This window comes from Amblyraja radiata, chromosome 8 (assembly GCF_010909765.2).
Source record: "Amblyraja radiata isolate CabotCenter1 chromosome 8, sAmbRad1.1.pri, whole genome shotgun sequence".
Classification (NCBI taxonomy): Eukaryota; Metazoa; Chordata; class Chondrichthyes; order Rajiformes; family Rajidae; genus Amblyraja; species Amblyraja radiata.
Genome location: NC_045963.1, coordinates 65,937,039 through 65,959,258, shown reverse-complemented (window position 1 = coordinate 65,959,258; position 22,220 = coordinate 65,937,039). Strand labels below are relative to the sequence as shown.

General features: G+C 46.1%; 1 protein-coding gene across 2 annotated transcripts in view; it reads right to left on the bottom strand.

The window, feature by feature from the left end:
• adgb (androglobin) overlaps window positions 1-22,220 on the bottom strand; it is a 213,904-nt gene that overhangs the window by 189,422 nt on the left and 2,262 nt on the right. The window contains exon 2 of one of the 2 annotated variants that reach the window (XM_033026113.1): window positions 12,942-13,110. In XM_033026113.1, the coding sequence (XP_032882004.1) occupies window positions 12,942-13,110 (169 nt within the window). Of the gene's footprint in view, window positions 1-1,728; window positions 2,140-12,941; window positions 13,111-22,220 lie in introns of those variants that run through there. The other variant, XM_033026114.1, reaches the window with a different exon arrangement.

The following is a 22,220-nucleotide window of genomic DNA, read 5'->3' as shown; positions in this document are numbered from 1 at the left end:
TAAACGTACCGAGCAGAGTCAGTCATCTGTGGGTCCCGGTCTGCATCAACGGTAAGATGAAATGAAAGCCTGAGCGTCCTCGGGAGATGTTAACCGTCGCCTCTTTCCCTCCCCGGCCATGATGAACAGCTTGGCCGGATAATGAAGGGAGGGTTTGAGACCCAGGTTGTACAGCTCCTTCATGACGTCTCGATATGCAGAACGTTGTTCAACTATCTCGGGACAGTAATCTTCAAAAATGTGAATCGGGATATCTTTGTACTTCAGCTTACCCCTCTGCCTCCGAGCCTCACGCACCACCAACTCGCGGGTCTGGAATCTATGGAAGCAAACCACAACTGCTCTGGGTTTCCCACCAGGGCTTGGTTTGGCTACCAGCGTGTGATGGGCTCGGTCTAGCTCCGGGGCTGATTCCAGTATGCGTTCGCCAAGTGTCTCGAGCAGGAGTTGAGAGAAAAAAGCTGTTGTTTGGGGGCCTTCGATGTTCTCGGGGAGGCCGACTATCCTTACGTTATTTCGGCGACTCCTGCCTTCCAGGTCGATAAGCTTAGACTTAAACTTGACATTCTCTTCGATGACCGTAGTTAGCATTGTCTCCATAGCTCGCATGTCTTGGCTGGTGGTATCGGCAAATGTCTCTAATGACGAAAGACGCTGTTGTTGATCTAGAATAGTGGTCTGGATATTGTCCAGCTTCGTTTCCAGCTTGGTGAACGCTGCGTTAAATTCTGCCAGTAGCGATGCCTTGTGCTCTGCTAACAAGGCTGCTAGCGTAGCCATGATGGTGCTGGTCGTCGAGTCTTCAATATTTTGCTCCTCTTTCTTTCTTCTGCCTGCTATCTTTACGATGTGGAGGAGTGCTGTCGATGGTGTTAAATATTTATGGTAGTTTTAAAACTTAGGCTGAGCTGTAATAACAGTTGAAGGTTAACAGATTGGGAGCTTGGAAAAAGTGTGACTACTCCAGCTTGTTGCTCCGCCTCCTCCCTCGGCGGTCGCGGGTTTAGAGGTTAATTTTTAACTTACTATAATAATTAAATAAACCCGTAAAATGTAAAAATAGCTCCAGCGAGCGAAACCAAGCGATTTTTCGTCAGCAACTGAGGTAGGGTGAACAAGCTCGATTTGAACAGCCTAGGGAAAATCGCGTTTTAAACCCGCCCCCCCTCTAAACGGCGCCATAATCACACACACGGGCTGGGACAGATCTGCAGCGACGCTTAAGGTAGGTTTTGCAACATACCTACTTTATCCGCTGATCTAGGTGTCAACTGCTCTACATCGCTGAGACCAAGCGCAGGCTTGGCGAACTCTTCACCCAAACCCTCACTCAGTTCGCATTAACCAACCTGATCTCCTGGTGGCTCAGCATTACAACTCGAACTCCCCCTCCCATTACGAATCCTACCTTTCGGTCCTGGGCTTCCTCCATGGCCAGAGTGAGCCCCACCGCAAATTGGAGGAGCAGCACCTCATATTTCACTTGGGCAGTTTATACCCCAGCGATATGAACATTGACCTCCAATTTTAGGTATTCCTTGCTTTCTCCCTCCTTACTTTCCCCTTCCAAGCCCTCCCACAGCCAACTGTCTCCGCCTCTTCCTTTCTTCTTCCCACCCCCCAACTCCCACAACAGTCTGAAGAAGGGTCTCGACCCGAAACATCACCTATTCCTTCGCTCCATAGATACTGCCTCACCCGCTGAGTTTCTACAGCATTTGTGTCTACCTTCGATTTTTCCAGCATCTGTAGTTCTTTCTTAAACGTAATAGTATTTTGTGGCATCGGCAGTGATCTGGATTGTGGAACTGGGCTTCAGCCTGTATTGTTTCTAGTTTTCAGCCTGTTCAAACCACATGTGGGGCTGCGATGTCCAGAAAGTGGGCAGTTTGATCGAAACTGCATTCTGCTGCTCTGGGTTGTCGGCTGCAAACATGATGGAATCCAAAATAGGCTGTTTTGGTTCATCAGGATCACCATTGTAGAGCTCCACGCGTTCTGTAAACACTATGTTTAATAATTAACCGATACAGCCACATCGCTCTCACGCACATCAAGTTAATATTTTACTACTCCTGTGCCGTCGCTCGTGAGCACACCAGACTTAAACTCCAACTGCCAAACCTTCAAATTCCAACTGCCGCGTTTGAATTCCAACAGCCTAACGGCTCGCCACTCTGACCGCGTGATTGGTCGGCCCAGATCACGCCCGGTCCACGCGAGAGTTTGAGCCCGACCAACGACGGTTCGATACCAAAATGGCTCAGGCCGCCAGTATACAGTATTTAACAGAGTATTTTTCTCATACTTTAAAGTGTCTCAAAGGAACATAAATACTCTGAATTCAGGTAATTACCTATCTTCAGGACTGAACTCTCCACATTTGTAATGAGTACAACATTTTGTATCCTGTCTCATTTACCAATGCCCTTTGATTTGATTAATAACAGTAAAGCTGCACGTGGATTCACCCAAGAATAATAATGTTTTAAAATGTAATTTTTGATTGCTGCTGTGCTGCAACAGTGGCTGAATTATTCCATGTTATTATTCCATGCACAGGTTCTCTCATTTTCAATATATTTGAAAATCGGTTTTAACTATTGAAACGTAGAAATTATAATAAAAATGACACCCTATTGCTTTTCATTTGCATTTTAGACCATAGACAATAGGTGTAGGAGTAGGCCCTTCGAGCCAGCACCGCCATTCAATGTGATCACGGCTGATCATCCACTATCAGTACCCCGTTCCTGCCTTCTCCCCATATCCCCGGTCTCCGCTATCTTTACGAGTCCTATCTTGCCCTCTTGAAAGTATCCAGAGAACCGGCTTCCACTGAGGCGGAGAATTCCACAAACTTACAACTCTCTGTGTGAAAAAATGTTTCCCCTTCTCCGTTCTAAACGCTTTGCCCCTTATTCTAAAACTGTGGCCCCTGGTTCTGGACTCACCCAACATCGGGAACATGTTTCCTGCCTCTAACGTGTCCAAACCCTTAATAATCTTATACATTTCAATACGATCTCCTCTTATTCTTCTAAATACAGTATATTCCAGAGTATATAAGCCCAGCCGCTCCATTCTCTCAGCAGATGAGTCCCGCCATCCCAGAAATTAACCTTGTGAACCTGTGCTGCACTCCGTCAATAACAAGAATGTCCTTCCTACAATTTGGAGAACAAAACTAGAAACAATATTTCAGGTGTCTCACTAGGGCCCTGTACAACTGCAGAAGGACCTCTTTGCTCCTAAACTCAACTCCTCTTGTTATGAAGACCAACATGCCATTTGCTTTCTTCCCTGCTTGCTATACCTGTTTGCTTATTTTCATTGACTGATGAACAAGGACCTCCAGATCCCGTTGTACTTCCCCTTTTCCCAATTTGACACCATTGAGATAATAATCAGACTTCCTGTTTTTGCTACCAAAGTGGATAACTTCACATTTATCCACATTAAACTTCATCTGCCACGCATCTGCCCACTCCCCCAACCTGTCCAAGTCACCCTGCATTTTCATAGCATCCTCCTCACAGTTCACACTGCCACCCAGCTTTGTGTCATCTGCAAATATGCTAATGTTACTTTGAATCCCTTCGTCCAAATCATTGATGTATATTGTAAATAGCTGCGGTCCCAGCACCGAGCCTTGCGGTACCCCACCAGCCACTGCCTGCCATTCTGAAAGGGACCCGTTAATCCCTACTCTTTGTTTCCTGTCTGCCAATCACTTCTCTATCCATGTCAGCACTCTACCCCCTATACCATGTGCCCTAACTTTGTCCACTAATCTCCTATGTGGGACCTTATCAAATGCTTTCTGAACGTCCAGGTACACTACATCCACTGGCTCTTCCTTGTCCATTTTCATAGTTACATCTTCAAAAAATTCCAGAAGATTAGTCAAGCATGATTTCTCCTTGGTAAATCCATGCTGACTCGGACCAATCCTGTTACTGCTATCCAAATGTGTGGCTATTTCATCTTTTATAATTGACTCCAGCATCTTCCCCACCACCGATGTCAGGCTAACTGGTCTATAATTCCCTGTTTTCTCTCTCCCGCCTTTCTTAAAAAGTGGGATAACATTAGCTACCCTCCAATCCACAGGAACTGATCCTGAGTCTATAGAACATTGGAAAATGATCACCAATGCGTCCACGATCTCTAGAGCCACTTCCTTAAGCACCCTGGGATGCAGACCATCAGGCCCTGTGGATTTATCAGCCTTCAGTCCCATCTATCCAACACCATTTCCTGCCTAATGTTGATTTACTTCAGTTCCTCCATCACCCCAGATCATCTGGCAACTAGCACATCAAGAAGATTGTTTGCGTCCTCCTTAGTGAAGACGGATCCATAGTACCTGTTCGACTCATCTGCCATTTCCTTGTTCCCCATAATAAATTCACACTTTTCAGTCTTCAAGGGTCCAACTTTGGTATTAACTAATTTTTTTCTTCTTCACATACCTAAAGAAGCTTTTACCTTCCTTTGTACCTCATCTTTTTTCCCTGTTTGCCTTTTTAGTTATCTTCTGTTGCTCTTCAAATGTTACCCAATCCTCTGGCTTCCCACTAATCTTTGCTGTGTTGTACTTCTTCGCTTTTATTTTTATACAGTCCCTGACTTCCCTTGTCAGCCACAATCACCCATTACTCACCTTGGAATCTTTCTTCCTCTATGGAATGAACTGATCCTGCACCTTTTGTAGTATTCGCAGAAATCCCTGCCATTGTTGTTCCACTGGCATCCCTGCTAGGGTATCTTTCCGGTCAACTTTGGCCAGCTCCTCCCTTATGGCTCCATAGGCCCCTTTGTTCAACTGTAACACGGACACCTCCGATTTACCCTTCTCCCTCTCCAATTGTAGATTAAACCTGACAATATTATGGTCACTACCTCCTAATGGCTCCTTTACCTCGAGTTCCCTTATCAAATCTGGTTTATTACACACCACTAAATTCAGAATTGCCTTCTCCCTGGTAGGCTCCAATATAAGCTGCTCTAAGAATCCATCACGGAGGCACTCCACAAACTCCCTTTCTTGGGGTCCGTACCAACCTGATTTACCCAGTCTACCTGCATGTTGAAATCCCCCATAATAACCATAGTATTACCTTTACGACATGCCAATTTTAACTCTTGATTCAATTTGCACCCTATATCCAGGCTACTGTTTGGGGGGGGGGGGGGGGGGGGGGGCTGTAGATGTCCCATTAGGGTCTTTTTACCCTCACAATTCCTCAGTTCTATCCATACTGACTCTGCATCTCATGATTCAATGTCAAATTTCTCAAGGGACTGAATTTCATTCCTCACCAACAGAGCTACCCCACCCCCCCTGTCTGTCTTTTTGATAGGAGGTATACCCTTGGATATTCAGTTCCCAGCCCTGGTCGCCTTGCAGCCATGTCTCTGTAATTCCCACAACATCATACTTGAAGTCCTGCTTTTTAGTCTTCTTCCCTCCTCTCTAAACTCGTATTGCAGAACCTCCTTCCTCTTCTTCCCAATGTCGTTTGTGTCCACGTGCACAACTACTGCCTTCCCTCTCGAGGATGTTCTGAAGTCGGTCTGTGATATCTTTAACCCTGGCACCAGGGAGGCAACAGACCATCCTCGAGTGTCGGCTGCCGCCACAGAATCTCCAGTCCGTACCTCGGACAATGGAGTCACCCACCACTATAGCTTAGCCCGACGTCGGTCTCGCTGGTCGAGTCTCATCGCTTGGGTTGGAGCCACCTACCTGTCCACCTGTCAGGCTGGAAGCGTCGTCTGCCCCGATAGCTCCCAGAAGGGTGTACCTGTTTTCATTAGGTACAGCCACCGGGATCTCCTGCTCTCCACGCTTACTCCTCTTGTCACAGTCACCCACCTTCACTCTTCCTGTAGCCTTGGTGTGACAACCTCATTGTAGGTCTTATCCACGAAACTCTCGTTATCCTGGATGGCCCTGAGGTCATCCAGCTGCTTCTCCAGTCCCAACACGATCCTTCAGGAGCTGAACCTGGACACACTTACCACAGTTGTAACAGCCAGAGGCACCATCAGTGTCTCTGACCTCCCACATCCTCACACTGAATCAGCTTACCGGTCATGTCTTCACCGCGTCACAAGACACTTCCCTCGACAAGGCCACTCCCCAACAGCAAACCTTGCTTATATTGGCTGATAAATTGCCTAATACACCACTTAACCAATTAGCAAATTAAATTCCTCAGCCAATCACCGAACTCACTCCTGCTGTTCCCGAACTTGAAGGTATGTTTGTTTCAGTAAATCTATTCCATGGTTTTTGTATTATGTACAGACTGAAAATGGTAGGTATTACACATATTAATAAGAAGGTAATATACCACGATCAGAATTAATTATTGAACTCATCTTCTACTTAGGCAGTCCCACTGGATCCAGGATTACTTGCTTCCACAATGGTTTTGTGGCTTTTGAGACTAACGTGGAAACTACAGATTCTTCCACAGATGAGGCGGAATTGGCTGAGAGGGCAGGTGGGTGGATAACTTTTGAGGTGGTTCACTCCTTCTGCTGCTTACACATGCTCCTAATGCATGTTAGGATCGGTCGGTGGGGGCGCTGCAATGGCGGCAGCCCTGTCAGCAGTTTTTTCAACTATTTTTATTTTTTTTAGTGTTTTAAAGTATGTTTTTAATGTTTCTTTGTGTGTTTTGTGTGGGGGATGGTGTGGGGGGGTGAGGGGGAAACTGTTTCAGCCGCTTCCTCCATGGAGAGGCGACTTTTTCCAGGTCGCCTCCCCGTGGCCTAACAGCAAGGATTGGCGCGGCCTTTCCCGGAGACGCGCCCGGGGCTTCAGCGGACTCTCGGCGGGGAGCGGGTGAGCCCTCGCTGGGGCTCGCCGGAGGGGAGCGCTCCGTTTCGCTGGCCCGGGGCAGCCGGCAGCCTGATGCCGCGGTTTGCACAGCTCCAGCTGGCGCGGCGTATACAGCCCGGGATCCCTCGTGAAGAAGAAGCCATCACTTCCGGCCCGTGGCCAACTTCTACCGCGGGCGCGGTGGCGACTTACCATCACCCCTGGAGGGGAGCTTCGACAACCAGCCCTGCGGTCTGCGGTGCTTCTGGCTGCGGCGCGGCGGGAACTTTAAACTTTAAATCTTCGACTGCCGGCCTGCGGCCTACACCAACTTAAAGCCGCGGTCTCCGGTGGGGAAGAGCCGACTCTGGACTTACCTGGACTTGTACCTTGTCCTTTTACCATCTGGACGCCCGCAGCAACGGCTGCGGAGGGTTGAGGTCCCGACCACGGGGGAAAATGGAGGAGGACTGGCCAAATTGTGTGCCTTCCACCACAGTGATGAATGCTGTGGTGGATGTTTATGTTAAATTTTTATTGTGTTTTTGTGTGTGTTCTTTATAATTGTACCGCTGCTGACATATTCATTTCACTTGCACTTTATGTGCAATGTGACAAATAAACCGTATTGTATTGTATTATTGCATGGCCTTAAGGTTCTCAATATCATCCGGTATTCCATCGGGTGGCACCGGATGGCAGCTTCGCCAACAGTCTGTCGGTCTTTCGTCTTTTTTTTGTTATTTTTAGTGTGTTTTAAAAGTATGTGTTAATGTTCTCTGGTTTGTTTTATGTGGGGGGTTGGGCGGGGGAATTTTTTTTTCCGATCTCTTATGTTGCTGGAGATGCGATTGTTTCCGGATCGTATCTCTGGTCGCTCTGCGGCTTAACCACATGGAACTGGCCACCTTGCTTGGGACTGACTTTGAGCCCCACCGCGGGAACATGGACCAACCATCAGAGCCTGCGATCCCTTGCCTGGGATCGACGCTCCGACTGCGGTTTTCACCATCGAGGAGCTCGCAGCCTCGGGCAGAGACCGATGTCAGGTGCTCCAAACGACGCAGGTTTTGACCAGCCCCGACCGCCCAGTGCTGGGGAGCTGAGATTTCCTCCCCCCCCCCCCCCCCCGATGCATGAGCTTGTTTGCCCCGACGTGAGGGCCCAAACGCCGCCTGCTACGGGAGCCAAGATCGCCCCATCAATGGAAGGCTAGGAGCCCCCGACCGCGGGAGAACAAAGAAGGGATGAGATTGAACTTTTTTCGCCTTCCATCACAGTGATGAATGTGGAGGAGTCACTGTGGTGGATGTTCATGTTAAAATGTATTTTGTGTGTTTTGTTGCTTTTTATTGGTATGACTGTATGGCAAATCAAATTCCTCATATGTTGCAAAACATACTTGGCTAATAAAGTATGATTATGATTATGCTCCTGAATACTCTGCCCCATTTGGAGTGGTAATGGGCCAGAGATTCTCTTGAATTGGTCAGTTGGCTCCCCTGAACTGGAATACCTGATCATGAAATGCTACCCCTTTTACCTATCAAGGGAATTAATCTCCGCCATCTTGTCAGAGGTCTACAATCCATCCCAACACAACCCCAAGTCGGCACTGGACAAATTCTGCTTGATCACCAACTCTTTTGAGACAGCACACCCTGATGCCCTATTCAACATTGTTGGTGACTTTAATCAAGTAAACTTCAGGAATGTACTCCCCAACTATCGTCAGCATGTCTCCTGTCCAAGCTTGAAAGCTGAGATGTCCAGACTTGAGAACAGCTTCTTCACCACTGCTATCAGATTCCTGAACCAATCACCTCTTTCACTCCCCTTTCCTGGAGATACTACAAAGAATCTTTACTCTTAGCTCTGCCTCATTTGGTTATTCTGTTATTACACTCAAGTGTTTTTTGCACAACTTCAGATTGCACTGCAATCTTTGAACCATTCTGCTGTTTTCGCACTCGTCAATGTATTTATGAACATTGTCATGTTTCAACATTTAAGGAAGATATTGTATTTCAGCAACCTGGACTATAAATACATTAAAGAAAAAACAAAGCAAACACAGAGAGGTTTGATTTGATGCCATTGTGAGACTGTTGTGTAACTCATCTTCAAACCCTCCAGTGAAATCCATAAAAACCTTCTTTGGCCCAATCTTTCCCGAAAGGCAACAATGCTGGTATGAACCTAAATCGCTCAAACAATCAAAAGGAAGATAGACACAAAATGCTTGAGTAACTTGGCGGATAGGTAGCATCTCAGAACAACAATCAGAAGGATCTGTTCTGGGTCAGTTTCCAACAAGAGTTGCGTCCATGCAAGTTCTACATTTTCCCTTCTAAACAAAATTGTAGATTGGTTTATGCATGACAACCAATCATATAGGCTAGCATCACTAACCCCACCTTACTGTATCATTTATATTAACACCCACTTCCTACACTGCTCAGTTCTGGAAGCAGTCAAGATTCTCTGACAACTAACGATCTACTGTACTGCTATAGATTGCATAACGATTAAAGATGATCTTGGATTACATATCGTGTAAATCAACTATTTACATGATGTCAGAAGTGGGATTACGCAACAACTCTGATCACATCTGAGATGGTCATTCAAAAACTAAAGAAACACTTCTCTACATTCAGGCCCACCCATCCGTTTGCAGACAGACAACGTAAGATAGTTTACCAGCAACGATTTCAAGCTCCTTGCCAACCGACGGAATTTCCACCACAGTCACGAGCAGCCACAGAGTTACGGGCTCGCTGAACGAGCTGTCAGAAGTGCTAAACAACTGATGGAACGAGCACGCCTTGCCAATTCAGACGTGTACCTTGATCTTTTAAATTTCAGAAACATTGCTAGAGACGGGACCCTGGGCTCGCCAGCCCAGCGACTGATGTCCAGAACAACAAGACCTCCAATTCCGATTGCTCAGCAACAGCTAATAACGCAGGCGCTGAAGCCAGCTACAATCCAAAAGCGTATTCAGGAGAAACACGACATTCAGAAACGATTGCATGACAAATCAAGCAAACCACTTAAGCCTCTACTGCCGGACCAGGTCATTCGTTTACAAACTTCTAAGGGATATTCCCATCTGGGTACTGTTGTCGGCCAGGCTGAAGAACCACTATCTTACCTTGTGAACTATGATGGAACTGTATACCGCAGAAGTCGCCAACATCTGCTTGCCGTGCAGGAACCCCGTCCGCCACCAGCCGGTCCTTATGCTCCACCGCTTCAGTACCAGCCGTTTGCTGCCGTACCATCCACCGATCCCCGCATATCCCACACACCTCCACGACCAGCGGCTGTGACTAACCACGGGATTACCCCTCCTGCATGCTCCCCCTGTCGGTCTCCACATGTGTTCCCCGCTACATTCTCGCTTCCGGTTTCACCCCCTCCCTCTAATCTCTCCGGTGAAGGAGGAGAGGGTTTGGTCCGTACGCGTTCGGGTCGCATTAGTAGACCGCCAGATAGATATGGCGAATTTGTTTAATTCTTATGGCATGTGTGCTCACTATACTCACTCTTTAGGGGGAAGGATGTAGATTGGTTTATGCATGACAACCAATCGTATAGGCTAGCATCACTAACCCCACCTTACTGTATCATTTATATTAACACCCACTTCCTACACTGCTCAGTTCTGGAAGCAGTCAAGATGCTCTGACAACTAACGATCTACTGTACTGCTATAGTTTGCATAACGATTAAAGATGATCTTGGATTACATATCGTGTGAATCTCCTGTTTACAAAAATATTATCATAACTGGTCGATTGGGTGGCAAGATGGCAAAGCAGTAGATTTGATGCCTTACAGTGCCAGAGACCCGGGTTCAATCCAGGCTATGGGTGCTGTCTGTACGGAGTTTGTGATCATTTGGGTTTTCCCCGGTGCTCTGGTTTCCTCCCACACTCCAAAGATGTACAGGTTTGTAGGATGATTAGGTTTTGGTAAAAATTGAAAATTGTCCCTAGTGTGTAGGATAGTACTAGTGTACAGGGATCACTAGTTGGTGTAGACTTGGGGGGCTGCGCTGTATCTCTAAACTATACATGACTAAAACTAAACTAATCATGATCCAAACTAATACTGCACACAAAAGAACCGTCGGAGCTTTCTCCTCCTTCAAAAGAATCAATATTGTTTCTGTTGTTCTCTCACAGGAACTAACAAATGCCAATATTTTCCCTGTACACAGAAACATAATTTTGTTAACGGTCTCCTCAACAAGATTGCGATGGAGCTCAACAATGAGATTTGATCATACTGGAGTGCTCCCCTTCAATGTCTTGTCTGTGTTGCTCAGAGGAATTGAATAGGGAAAAGAAGGAACTGCTTGAGATACATAGAAACATAGAAAGTAGATGCAGGAGGAGGCCATTCGGCCATTCGAGTCAGCACCGTCATTCATTGTGATCACGGCTGATCGTCCCCAATCAATAACCCGTGCCTGCCTTCTCCCCATATCCCTTGATTCCACTAGCCCCGAGAGCTCTATCTAACTCTCTCTTAAATCCATCCAGTGATTTAGCCTCCACTGCCCTCTGTGGCAGGGAATTCCACAAATTCACAACTCTCTGGGTGAAAAAGTTTTTTCTAACCTCAGTCTTAAATGGCCTCCCCTTTATTCTAAGACTGTGGCCCCTGGTTCTGGACTCGCCCAACATTGGGAACATTTTTCCTGCATCTAGCTTGTCCAGTCCTTTTATAATTTTATATGTTTCTATAAGATGCCCCCTCATCCTTCTAAACTCCAGTGAATACAAACTTAGTCTTTTCAATCTTACAATTAAGTTTATTGTCATTTGAAACTCAAATAAAGTTCAAACGAAATTTGGTTTCTGCATTCATACAACAAAAAGAAACAATTAGCAAGACACACACCCAACACAGTTCACACAAACATCCATCACGTTGAATCTCCTCCTCACTGTGATGGAAGGCAATGTCTTGTCTCTCCCCTGCTCTCCATTTCTTCTCCCGATGTTAAAGCCCCCAGCGGGCGATGGTAAGTCCCGCGGCCGTTAAGGTCGCGCCGGAGATGCAAGGCCCCGCTCCGGGTCTTGATGTTGGAGCCCCCGGCGGGCGCTGGCAAGTCCCGTGGCCGTTAAATCCGCTCCGGGTGATGTAAGTCCCCGCTCCGGGTCGTGTACAACTCCGCAATTCAGGCGGGAGAAGTTGCCGTTGCGGGAGTTCCGAAAAGCGGTCTCTTCACCAGGGACCCGCGAGCTCCCAATGTCACCGTCCACCGGGCCTGCGGCTGGAGCCTCCGAAGCTCCGGAGTCGGGTCGCAGCCGCGTGCCATCACAGCTCTCCACGCTCCGAAGCTGGCCAGCTCCACGATGGTATGTCCGCAGGCTCCGCGACTGAAGCCCCAGGTCGTTCCGGTTGGAGGCCACTCCACGGTGCTAGGCCCCAACCCCAACAGAGACCCGACAGAGAAAAGGTCGGGTCCCCCGTACAGGGAAGAGATTTAAAAGTTTCCCCCCCCCCCTCCCCCACATATATACACAATTAAAAACAATATATAAACCACAACAAACTATACTCAACAGGACAAAAATTAAAAAAAAGACAGACCTACTGCAGAGGCCACTGCAAACGTCGGTCGCGCCGCCTCACAATCTTTTCTCTTATGACAGTCCCGCCATCCCAGGGACCAATCTCGTGAACCTACGCTGCACTGCCTCAATCACAAGGATGTCCTTCCTCAAATTAGGAGACCAAAACTGTACACAATACTCCCGATGTGGTCTTACCAAAGCCCTATACAACAAATAAAATGGTGACCACAATTCCACCAAATCCATGCAGCGCTATGGAATAAAAGTTTTTCCTGTTATTTTGAATGACTAGGGGTGGGGAAGAGGTGCATGGGAAATTGTGTTATTTGCATGAGGTCATGATATATATAGGATGCGGTAGGATATTTGTTCATTGATCACCTGCTCCTGTACTAGCATTGCCAATGTGTGAAGAATGCATACAATTTAAGGTGTTGAAAGTTTGTTGTTAATCATCAACACTTCAAGAAATAATGAAGAGCAAAGTGAGATAAAGCATTCCAGGATCGTACTTGGCTGGGACTCTTGGCACTTTTCTCCTTGTCTTTCACCGGTTTAACTCCTTCCCACTTCTCAGCATTCACATCTGCTTCATTCCATTCAGGCCAGAGAGCATATCGACCTTTCCTGGCTTCAGTAACTCCCCCTGCAACTCCACAGCTCAGGATAAATGAAGCAACACTGCAGAGGAATACAGTCACAAAGAGAACAATAGATCTTTTTAAACTAATAGCTTTTAATCAAATCAAATCAGTCGTAAAGAGTAAAAGGTGAAATTTAAACATTCTTAATTGTTCAGATTCTTAAAAATATGTGAATTAAAATAATCTCTCAAAAAAAACCTGCTAGTTGGAGTAAAATGCTGTAAATGTAAAAAGGATTATTTAAGGAACAATCTTTCAGTGGAAAAAATAATTGAATCAAATAGTATTCACATTCTTCTGCTTTTCAATAATATCACTATAATGTTTTCTTTGTGTGCAGTAAACCATTGTTATGATGGACTATAGACAGATGATGTCTGTTAATGCCAATTGTCCTCTATAACAGAATCAAGGATTACAGAGTAATAGAGTATCACTGGGCTAAGTGGGACCCGTTGGTGTGTCGAGGGGGGGGGGAGTGGGGGAGTGGGGGAGGAGGTGTGTGGGGGATGAGGATGAGGGGGGTGTGTGAGGGATGGGGGGTGGGGTGTGTGAGCTCACCAGTTCCCGAACCCAGTTGCGACCGCATTCACCGGCTCCAGGACCCGGCTCCGGACTCCAGCGCCTGTCGCGCTCACAACCCCCGCCCCCGAACATAGCCAGCCCCCGCCCGCCAACACAGGCAGCACTCACCCGCGAACACAGCCAGCCCCCGCCCGTGAACGCAGCTAGCCCGGCCGCCAACACAGCCAGCCCCCGCCCGCCAACACAGCCAGCCCCCGCCCACCAACACAGCCAGCCCCCGCCCGCCAATACAGCCAGCCTGCGAACACAGCCCACACTCCGCTCCTTCAGCTTTATACTCGGCGCCGGTGATTGACAGCGGGTGCCGGAAGGGGCGTCGCTTGTCCTGGAGAATAACAGACTTTTCTAATATTTCACCGATCAGAACAAAACTTGGTGCGCTTAGAGCAGAGGAGAACAGTGAAAAAAACCCGCAAACCTTAAGAGGACAAGATGAGAGATTTAGTAATAGTATAGATAGATTGTATAACTAGTAAAAACAGATGCTGGTTCATACACTAAATGACACTAAGTGCTGGAGTGACTCAGCAGGTCAGTCAGCATGTCTGGAGATCATGGATAGGTGACGTTTTGGGTCAAGACCCTTCTTCAGACTCTCAGTCTGGAACTGAGTCTGGAATCGAGATGGGTTGACGGCCCCGGCAAGGGAAGAGGTGACGATCGGTGGAGTCACTGGCCGCGGCCTACGGGTGTCTGCAATGCAGGTAGGGGTTGGCGTTGGCAATGGTGGTGGTGGCAGCAGGGGCAGCCTGGGAGCAGTCTGGAAGTAACCTGGGAGGCGGTGAGGGTTGGGGCTAGAGCCGGCCTGGCGGTGAACGTTGGTTGGTCCATCCACTGTCACTGAAGTCCATCATAAAGAGGTCTGTCATAACAAGAAGATAGACACAAAAAGCTGGAGTAACTCAGCGGGACAGGTAGCATCTCTGGAGAGAAGGATTGGGTGACCTGAAACGTCACCCATTCCTTCTCTCCAGAGATGTTGTCTGTCCGCTGAATTACTCCAGCTTTTTGTGTCTTTCTTTGTTTTGAACCAGCATCTGTAGTTCCTTCCTGCACATTTTGTCTGTAATAATAAGGATGTGCTATACTTATCAATGCTCCTTCAAGCTACTTACTCCTATCTGAACTATGTCTTCTCCCACTCTTCCCCCTTGCCTCCACTTGAGTTGTTTAACCGGTTCTGCAATTCGCAACAATGAATCTCTCTTGATCACACCTTCCCTAGCAAAGACGCTATCCCCTATTCTCAATTTCTTTGTCCCTGCTGTTTCTTGGGAGCAGATGCGGCGGAATCGGGTGAATTGAGAGTAGGTGTTGACATCTTTGTAAGAGGTAGGGTGGGAAGAAGTTAAGGGGAACTACTGAACTGAAGAACGAGTCTGTAGGTTATTAATAAAAGTCGACAGACTGTCTTCAGTGATGGAGGTAGAGAGATTCAGAAAGGGAAGAGAGGTTCCCGAGATAGTCCAGGTTTGAATTTGAGGGCAGGATGGAAGCTAACGATGAAGTTAATAAAGTCTACGAGTTCTGCACAGGTGTTGGAGGTATCTCCGTGGAACATGGACTGTTTGATGTAACCGACAAAAAGGCAGGCATAGCTGGGGTAGATCATAGGTGAGAAGGCGTTTGATAGGCAGACATGGTTTCCCTCCATCTGTCGTAGACGGGGCCCTCGCACATATCTCCTCTATGTCCCATAGTTCTGTTCTCACTCCTCCTCCCCCCATATGCAACAAGGGCAGAGTTTCCCTGGTCCTCAACTTTCATTCCACCAGACTTTGCATCCAACACATCATCCTTCGATATTTCGGTCACCTTCAACGAGATCTAACCACATCTTCACGTACTTCAGCTTGGTGCAGAGACTGTTCTCTCTGTAACCCTTTGGTTCACTCATCCCTTCCCACACAAACCAACCCCTCAGCAGGTACTTTCCCCTGCTACTGCCGGAGGTCATGCAACATCTGTCCTTGTATCTCCTCCCTCGCCTCTACCTAGGGACTCGACAATCCTGTCAAGTGAGACAGAGGTTCATATGTACCTCCTCTAAACCTCATCTACTGCATCCGGTGTACCCGGGCTCCTGTATATCGGCGAGACCAAACAAAGTCTCGGCGACTGTTTCCCTGAACACTTGCGTCGGTCCACCAGGGCCCCTAGTTGCTCACCATTTTAACTCCCCTTCCCATTTCCACACTGACCTTTCTGGCCTGGGCCTCCTCCATTGACAGAGTGAGGCCAAACACAAATTGGAGGAGCAGCACCTCATATTTTGCTTGGGTAGCTTACATCCCAGCGATATAAATGTTCTGTAATTTTGTAATTTGCAGTACTACACTCCCCTCCACTACTCCTTCTCCTCTCATCCCCCTTGCTCCCGGTCTCCACTGAGTTGTTTAACTGGTTCCGCAATTCACAACAATGAATCTCTCTTGATCACACCTTCCCTAGCCAACATTTGGCCTATCAGGGAACCACCCTGCCTAAGGTCATCTGTTGCTGACGCCGACTTGTCCTGGTCTTTTCTTCCCGCCACTTCTTCCCTGCATTCCCCCACCCTACTTTCAGTCTGAAGAAGGGTCCCAATCCAAAACGTCACCTATCTAATTTCTCTTGAAATGTCACCTGAACCGCTGAGTTACCCCAGCATTTTGTGTCTATTCACCTATCACTTGCCAGGCTTTATCCTGCTCCTCCTCTCTTCCAGAGTTTTGCCCCCCACCACAATCAGTCTGAAGAAGGGTTTCAACCTGAAACACCACATCCATGTTCTCCAGTGATGTTGCCTGACCCGCTGAGTTATTCCAACAATTTGTGTCTTTTTTTGTAAAGCAGCATCTGCAGTTCTTTGTATCCACTTCTTTTTCCTGATCTTTCAGCCATTGTAGACAGCTTCCCTTCATTTACTCTATCTAAACCCTTGGTGATTTTAACTCATCTCTGTCAAATATTCAATTAGCCTCCCCTTGTCTAAAAGGGTACTCACCAAGCGTCCCAATTTATCCATCTGACTGTCGTCTCCCATGCCTGGAACCTTTCCAGCAAATCTTTTATACCCACTCTAAATTCTTCATGTTTTCCTTAAAGTACAGTTTACGTAATACATCAGCTTCAGATGCAGTGGGACAATGAAGGGCATACTTTGTAATTACAGGCCTGTTGGATTAATATCAGTCGTAGAAAATGTTATCTCTGTAATCTGTACCAATTTCTTCACAGTCTTAGATTGAAACAGAAAACATTAGAAATACTCAGGTTTGGCAGCATTTGCAGAGAGAGAAAAAATGTTGACGTAGAGGACTTTTCATCAACCTCCTCATCAGATCTGATAAGGTCAAAGGACTGAAATATTAGTTCTGTTTCTTAATCCACAGAAGTTTACTGAGCTGCAGAGCATTTATTGCAGAGTTCCAACAGCTGCAGTATTTTGCTTCTGGTCCATTTAAATCTGTTGTGCTCCTTTAATTCTAGTCTTGTGTGCACTCCCATACCTTTGCACTGTTAGCTGGACAACTACCCTGGGTTCTAGCTTTTGAAATCTTCTCCCTAAACTTCTGCATTGCTCTTTCTTTAAGGCACTTCGCAAAACTGCCATCGTTGACTGAGCTTTCCGTCGACATGTCAGATGCAATTTTAATTTGATCCAGCTCAGGAAGTTTGGCATGTCCCCTACAACTCTCACCAACTTCTACACTTGCACCATAGAAAGCATTTTATCAGGATGCATCACAGCTTGGTTTGGGAACAGCTCCATCCAAGACAGCAGGAAATTGCAGCGAATTGTGGACACTGTCCAGACCATTATACAAACCAACCGCACTTCTATTGACTCCATTTACACCTCACGCTGCCTCGGCAAGGAGGCCAGCAGCATAACTAAGGATGAGTCGCACCCTGGCCACTTCCACTTCTTCTCTCTCCAATCAGGCAAAAGGTATAGAGCACAATCAGAAAGCAGTGGTGAACTACTATCTACCTCTTTTGTGACCCTCGGACTTTCCTTGATCGGACTTTGCTGGGTTTACCTCGCACTAAATGTTATTCCCTAATCATGTATCGACACACTGTAAATGGATTGATTGTAATCATGTATTGTTTTTCCGCTGACTGGATAGCACACAACAAAAGCTTTCCACTTTACCTCGGTACACATGACAATAGACAAAACTGAACAGTGAAAAAAAGCTTGTGTAAAGTGGATTTATTGCAAGGGAATTTGACAAATGCTGGTAGTTGGAATAGCTGAGCATTTGGCCAACAAGATTAAATAGAAATATATGACCGTTAAAAGCTGCTGGAGATTCTGATTCTTACACGCAAAAAATTAATGGCATTCACACCCCGGCCTTCCCACCAGGGGTATATTAAGCCTTTGAGTTTCTATCCCTTGATTGTATTATTTCTTCCAGCATATCAATATCTTCCATCACCTACAATTCTACTGCATCAACCCGTGTACAGTTCAAAAGTGCAACAGGAAAATTTCATAATAATTCAACAGCGATTCTAAATAAAGCACAGAGATAGCTGGATGAATCAGATGCAGTTCACTGTTTGAGCTTGTGACAATGCCCCAATGATACTTAGGGCAGTTTTACAAGCTGCCATTTGAAGGGATCAAAAGTGCCACAACTTCTTATTTCCTCCAAATATGTGAACTAACTCATAATTATTTACTCAGGCAGACAGTAATTACCTTTATCACTTCTTCCCACATACATCCTCCCAGCCATCTGCATTTGCACAGTTAGATGCCGCAGTTGTTCAGGAAATTTATGGCCGTTGCTCTTGCCACATAGCGGCAAGTGCTGCGCAATGTATGGAGCTTGGTCGTTGCTGAACTGGATCAACCCTTTTTGCTGAAACTGATTTCTTGTTGAGAATAGAATAAACTTAAATTACTGTGAACCTTTAAAAAACATTTGGCTGCTATATCTGCCTCATTTATGCTGTGGCAAAACACCAGAAGGAAAGCCCCACTCGCTGATGATGATACAATCTGTCAATGGTGCAAAATGCCTTCATGTCAGGGCCACCAGCACACAACAGGGAAATTGTTTGTCTTATCTCAAGGCCTAACCTAAAAATGACCTTCAAGGTATTTCTTAGTTTCTATGTGTTTTAAGTCAAATATCACTTTCTCACTCTCACCTCATCAGTCCATTATATGTAATCCTAAGCAAGTCAGAGAGCTGAACAGCCTTTCTCATTGCAGTCTGAATGTTTCAAATGTCATTATGCTTTAACACCTTACAGAATAACGACAGCAATCCACTTGCCATGATGTATGATGTTAATGTTTGCGGAAATCATCAATCTTCCATTAATGAATTCTAGACAGAACCACAATTCATCGATACATCCAATAAATTGATGAGAAACTTCTTGATTCAGCGCAGTAAAAAATGTGAAAAATGTTATCAAATGGTGGTGCTGAAGTAAATAGCCTATATAAATTTAAGGGGAAGATGGATAAACAAAGATTGAATGGAACAGAAGGATGGAACGGCAGAGTGTGATGAAACAGGACGAGACAAGCATAAGTGGATCATAAACACTGACAGAGACATCCCGTGCCAAATAGCCCCTACCCATGCTGTAAATACAATACAGTTTAATTTAGCATGCTGCCCAGGTTCAAAATATCTTTGGATTTGCTCCTATCTGTGGTTTATTGACCTAAGAAAAAATTATGTCTGAAATATCAGTCTCTTGTTCGTATGTGCAGGAGGGTAAATGACATGCTGATATATGGGTTGAGAAGCAGAAAACAGAATGTGAATAAGAGAAATGTATGTCAGTATTGCGGCTCGGTGGCACAATGGTAGAGTTCCAGCCTCACAGCGCCATAGAGCCACGTTCGATCCTGACTACAGCTGCTGTCTGTACGGAGTTTGTATGTTCTCCCCATGACTGCATGGGTTTTCCCCAGGTGCTCCGGTTTCCTCCCACACTCCAAAGACGTACAGGTTTGTAGGTCTGTAATTATAGGGTTTTAATTAGCTTTGGTAAAGTTTGTAAATTATCCCTGGTATGTAGGATAGTGCTAGTGCACAGGAATTGCTGGTCGGCGCGGATTTGGTGGGCTGAAGGGCATGTTTCCGTACTGCTTCTCTAAACTAAACTAAAATAAATTGAAGAATGTGGGAAATGGTGGTAAGTGAAATATGTTCACTGTGGATATCAATGACAAATGAGGGAATAGACAACAGTGATATCAATACTTGTAGATTGTAGATTGTGGAGGCAGACTGGAGGGGAAGTGAAAGGATGAAAAAATGGTCGATGGAGTTCAGTGTGAGGAGATGCAAATCCAAAAAACATGACGCTGAAGAAGTCAGATGAAACATTTCATTAACTGGAAATTAAAGAGGCAATTTAACTAAGGTAATGTATTTGAGTAAAGTGAGTCTGATTCAATTGTGTAGATTTGTGAAATGTCACCTGTCGGAAGGAAAAACAGAGCTACAAAGTATTTCTGCAAAGGAAAACATATTATTGCACAAGTTCTAATAAGAATCTGAAACTCATTCTTTAAAAAGCTATTGTTATTAAATCAATTGAAACTTTCAAGATCAGGCTCACTGGATAGTTTAGTTAAGTAAACTCATCAAACAACAGTGGACAAATGGAGGGTAAATGTGATGGCCAAACTGAATAATAAAATATGCTGAAGGAACTAAATGGAACAATTCATTATTTTCTCTGTGTCCTTGGAACAGTGGCCTCAGAAACACAGATCGCATGTCTGAGAGACATCATTCAAAGTATATTTGTCAACTGCGAGGATTTAAGGAGGGGTTGACGAGTGAGTCTGACGGGGTAGCTGACTTATGAGGAGGATAGTGGGTCGTCAGGCGCCTGGGGCAGGGGTTTTTCTGGCCAAGGAAGGACAGGGGGGAGGGGGTGGCAAGAAGGGATGGGGAAGGCCACTAAGGAGTATCAGGCGGGTACTGGGAGGAGGAAGGGGGTTTGGGAAGATGAGTGGAGAAGAAAAGGAGATGAGGTTCAAGGAGGGACAAGGGATAAGGTGGGTCAAGGCAACTTGAATGCCCAGGGACGAAGGAGATTACAAAACATAGTAGACACCACCCAGTTCATCACTGGTATTGACATTCCCCATAGTAGAATTCTATGGGAAGCTTGGCTTGATAAAAAGGCAGCCAACACCATCAATGGCCAACACCACACTGGCCATGCTCTCATTTCACTCCCACCATGGGGAAGAAGGTATAGGAGTGAGAACACCATGGCCAACATGTTCAACAATAGCTTATTCTCAACAATCATCAGGCCCTTGAACGTTACACAACACTAACCGATGAACTAGTCTTGGGTTGCACGAAGGATTTCAGACTTTTTTCTCAGACCGAAGAAGGGCACTGACCCGAAATGATACCTATCCACATTCCCCATGCTACCCGACCTGCTGTGTTACTCCAGCACTGTGTCATTTTTATCCTACCTATCCATGATACAGCTCCACCATTGATTTTCCGGCAACTGGTGATCCGTCATCTCCTTTAATCAGACAAAATTATGGGAGCGCACTTGAAATTCCCCCAACAAGTCCCTACAAAAATGTGGCACACAAGCCGGGTGAAGCAGCTGATCTCAACCTCATCAGGACTTCCGTGCCGATCGGCAGGTCGAATTTGACCCTTTCAGCCGGGGCTCTGGTACTCTCTGAGGCTGACTTTACGGGATGGTATCCAGTACCGTTGGACTCCTCTCGGATGCCGTTGGTGTGGCAAAACAGATAGAAACATAGAAACATAGAAAATAGGTGCAGGAGTAGGCCATTCGCCCTTCGAGCCTGCACCGCCATTCAATATGATCATGGCTGATCATCCAACTCAGTATCCTGTACCTGCCTTCTCTCCATACCCCCTGATCCCTTTAGCCACAAGGGCCACATCTAACTCCCTCTTAAATATAGCCAATGAACTGGCCTCAACTACCTTCTGTGGCAGAGAATTCCACAGATTCACTGTGTAAAAAATGATTTTCTCATCTCGGTCCTAAAAGACTTCCCTCTTATCCTTAATCTGTGACCCCTTGTTCTGGACTTCCCCAACATCGGGAATAATCTTCCTGCATCTAGCCTGTCCATCCCTTTAAGAATTTTGTAAGTTTCTATAAGATCCCCCCTCAATCTTCTAAATTCTAGCGTGTACAAGCCGAGTCTATCCAGTCTTTCTTCATATGAAAGTCCTGCCATCCCAGGAATCAGTCTGGTGAACCTTCTCTGTACTCCCTCTATGGTTCTCTATCTACATCAATACTGAACCCCCAATACCGTGTGCTTTACGTTTGCATACTAATCTCTTATGTGGGACCTTGTCGAAAGCCTTCTGAAAGTCCAGATATAACACATCGACTGGTTCTCCCTTATCTACTCTACTAGTTACATCCTCAAAAAATTCTATAAGATTCGTCATAGACATGATTTACCTTTCATAAATCCATGCTGACTTTGTCCAATGAATTCACCACTTTCCAAATGTGTTGCTATCCCATCTTTAATAACTGACTCCAGCATTTTCCCCACTACTGATGTTA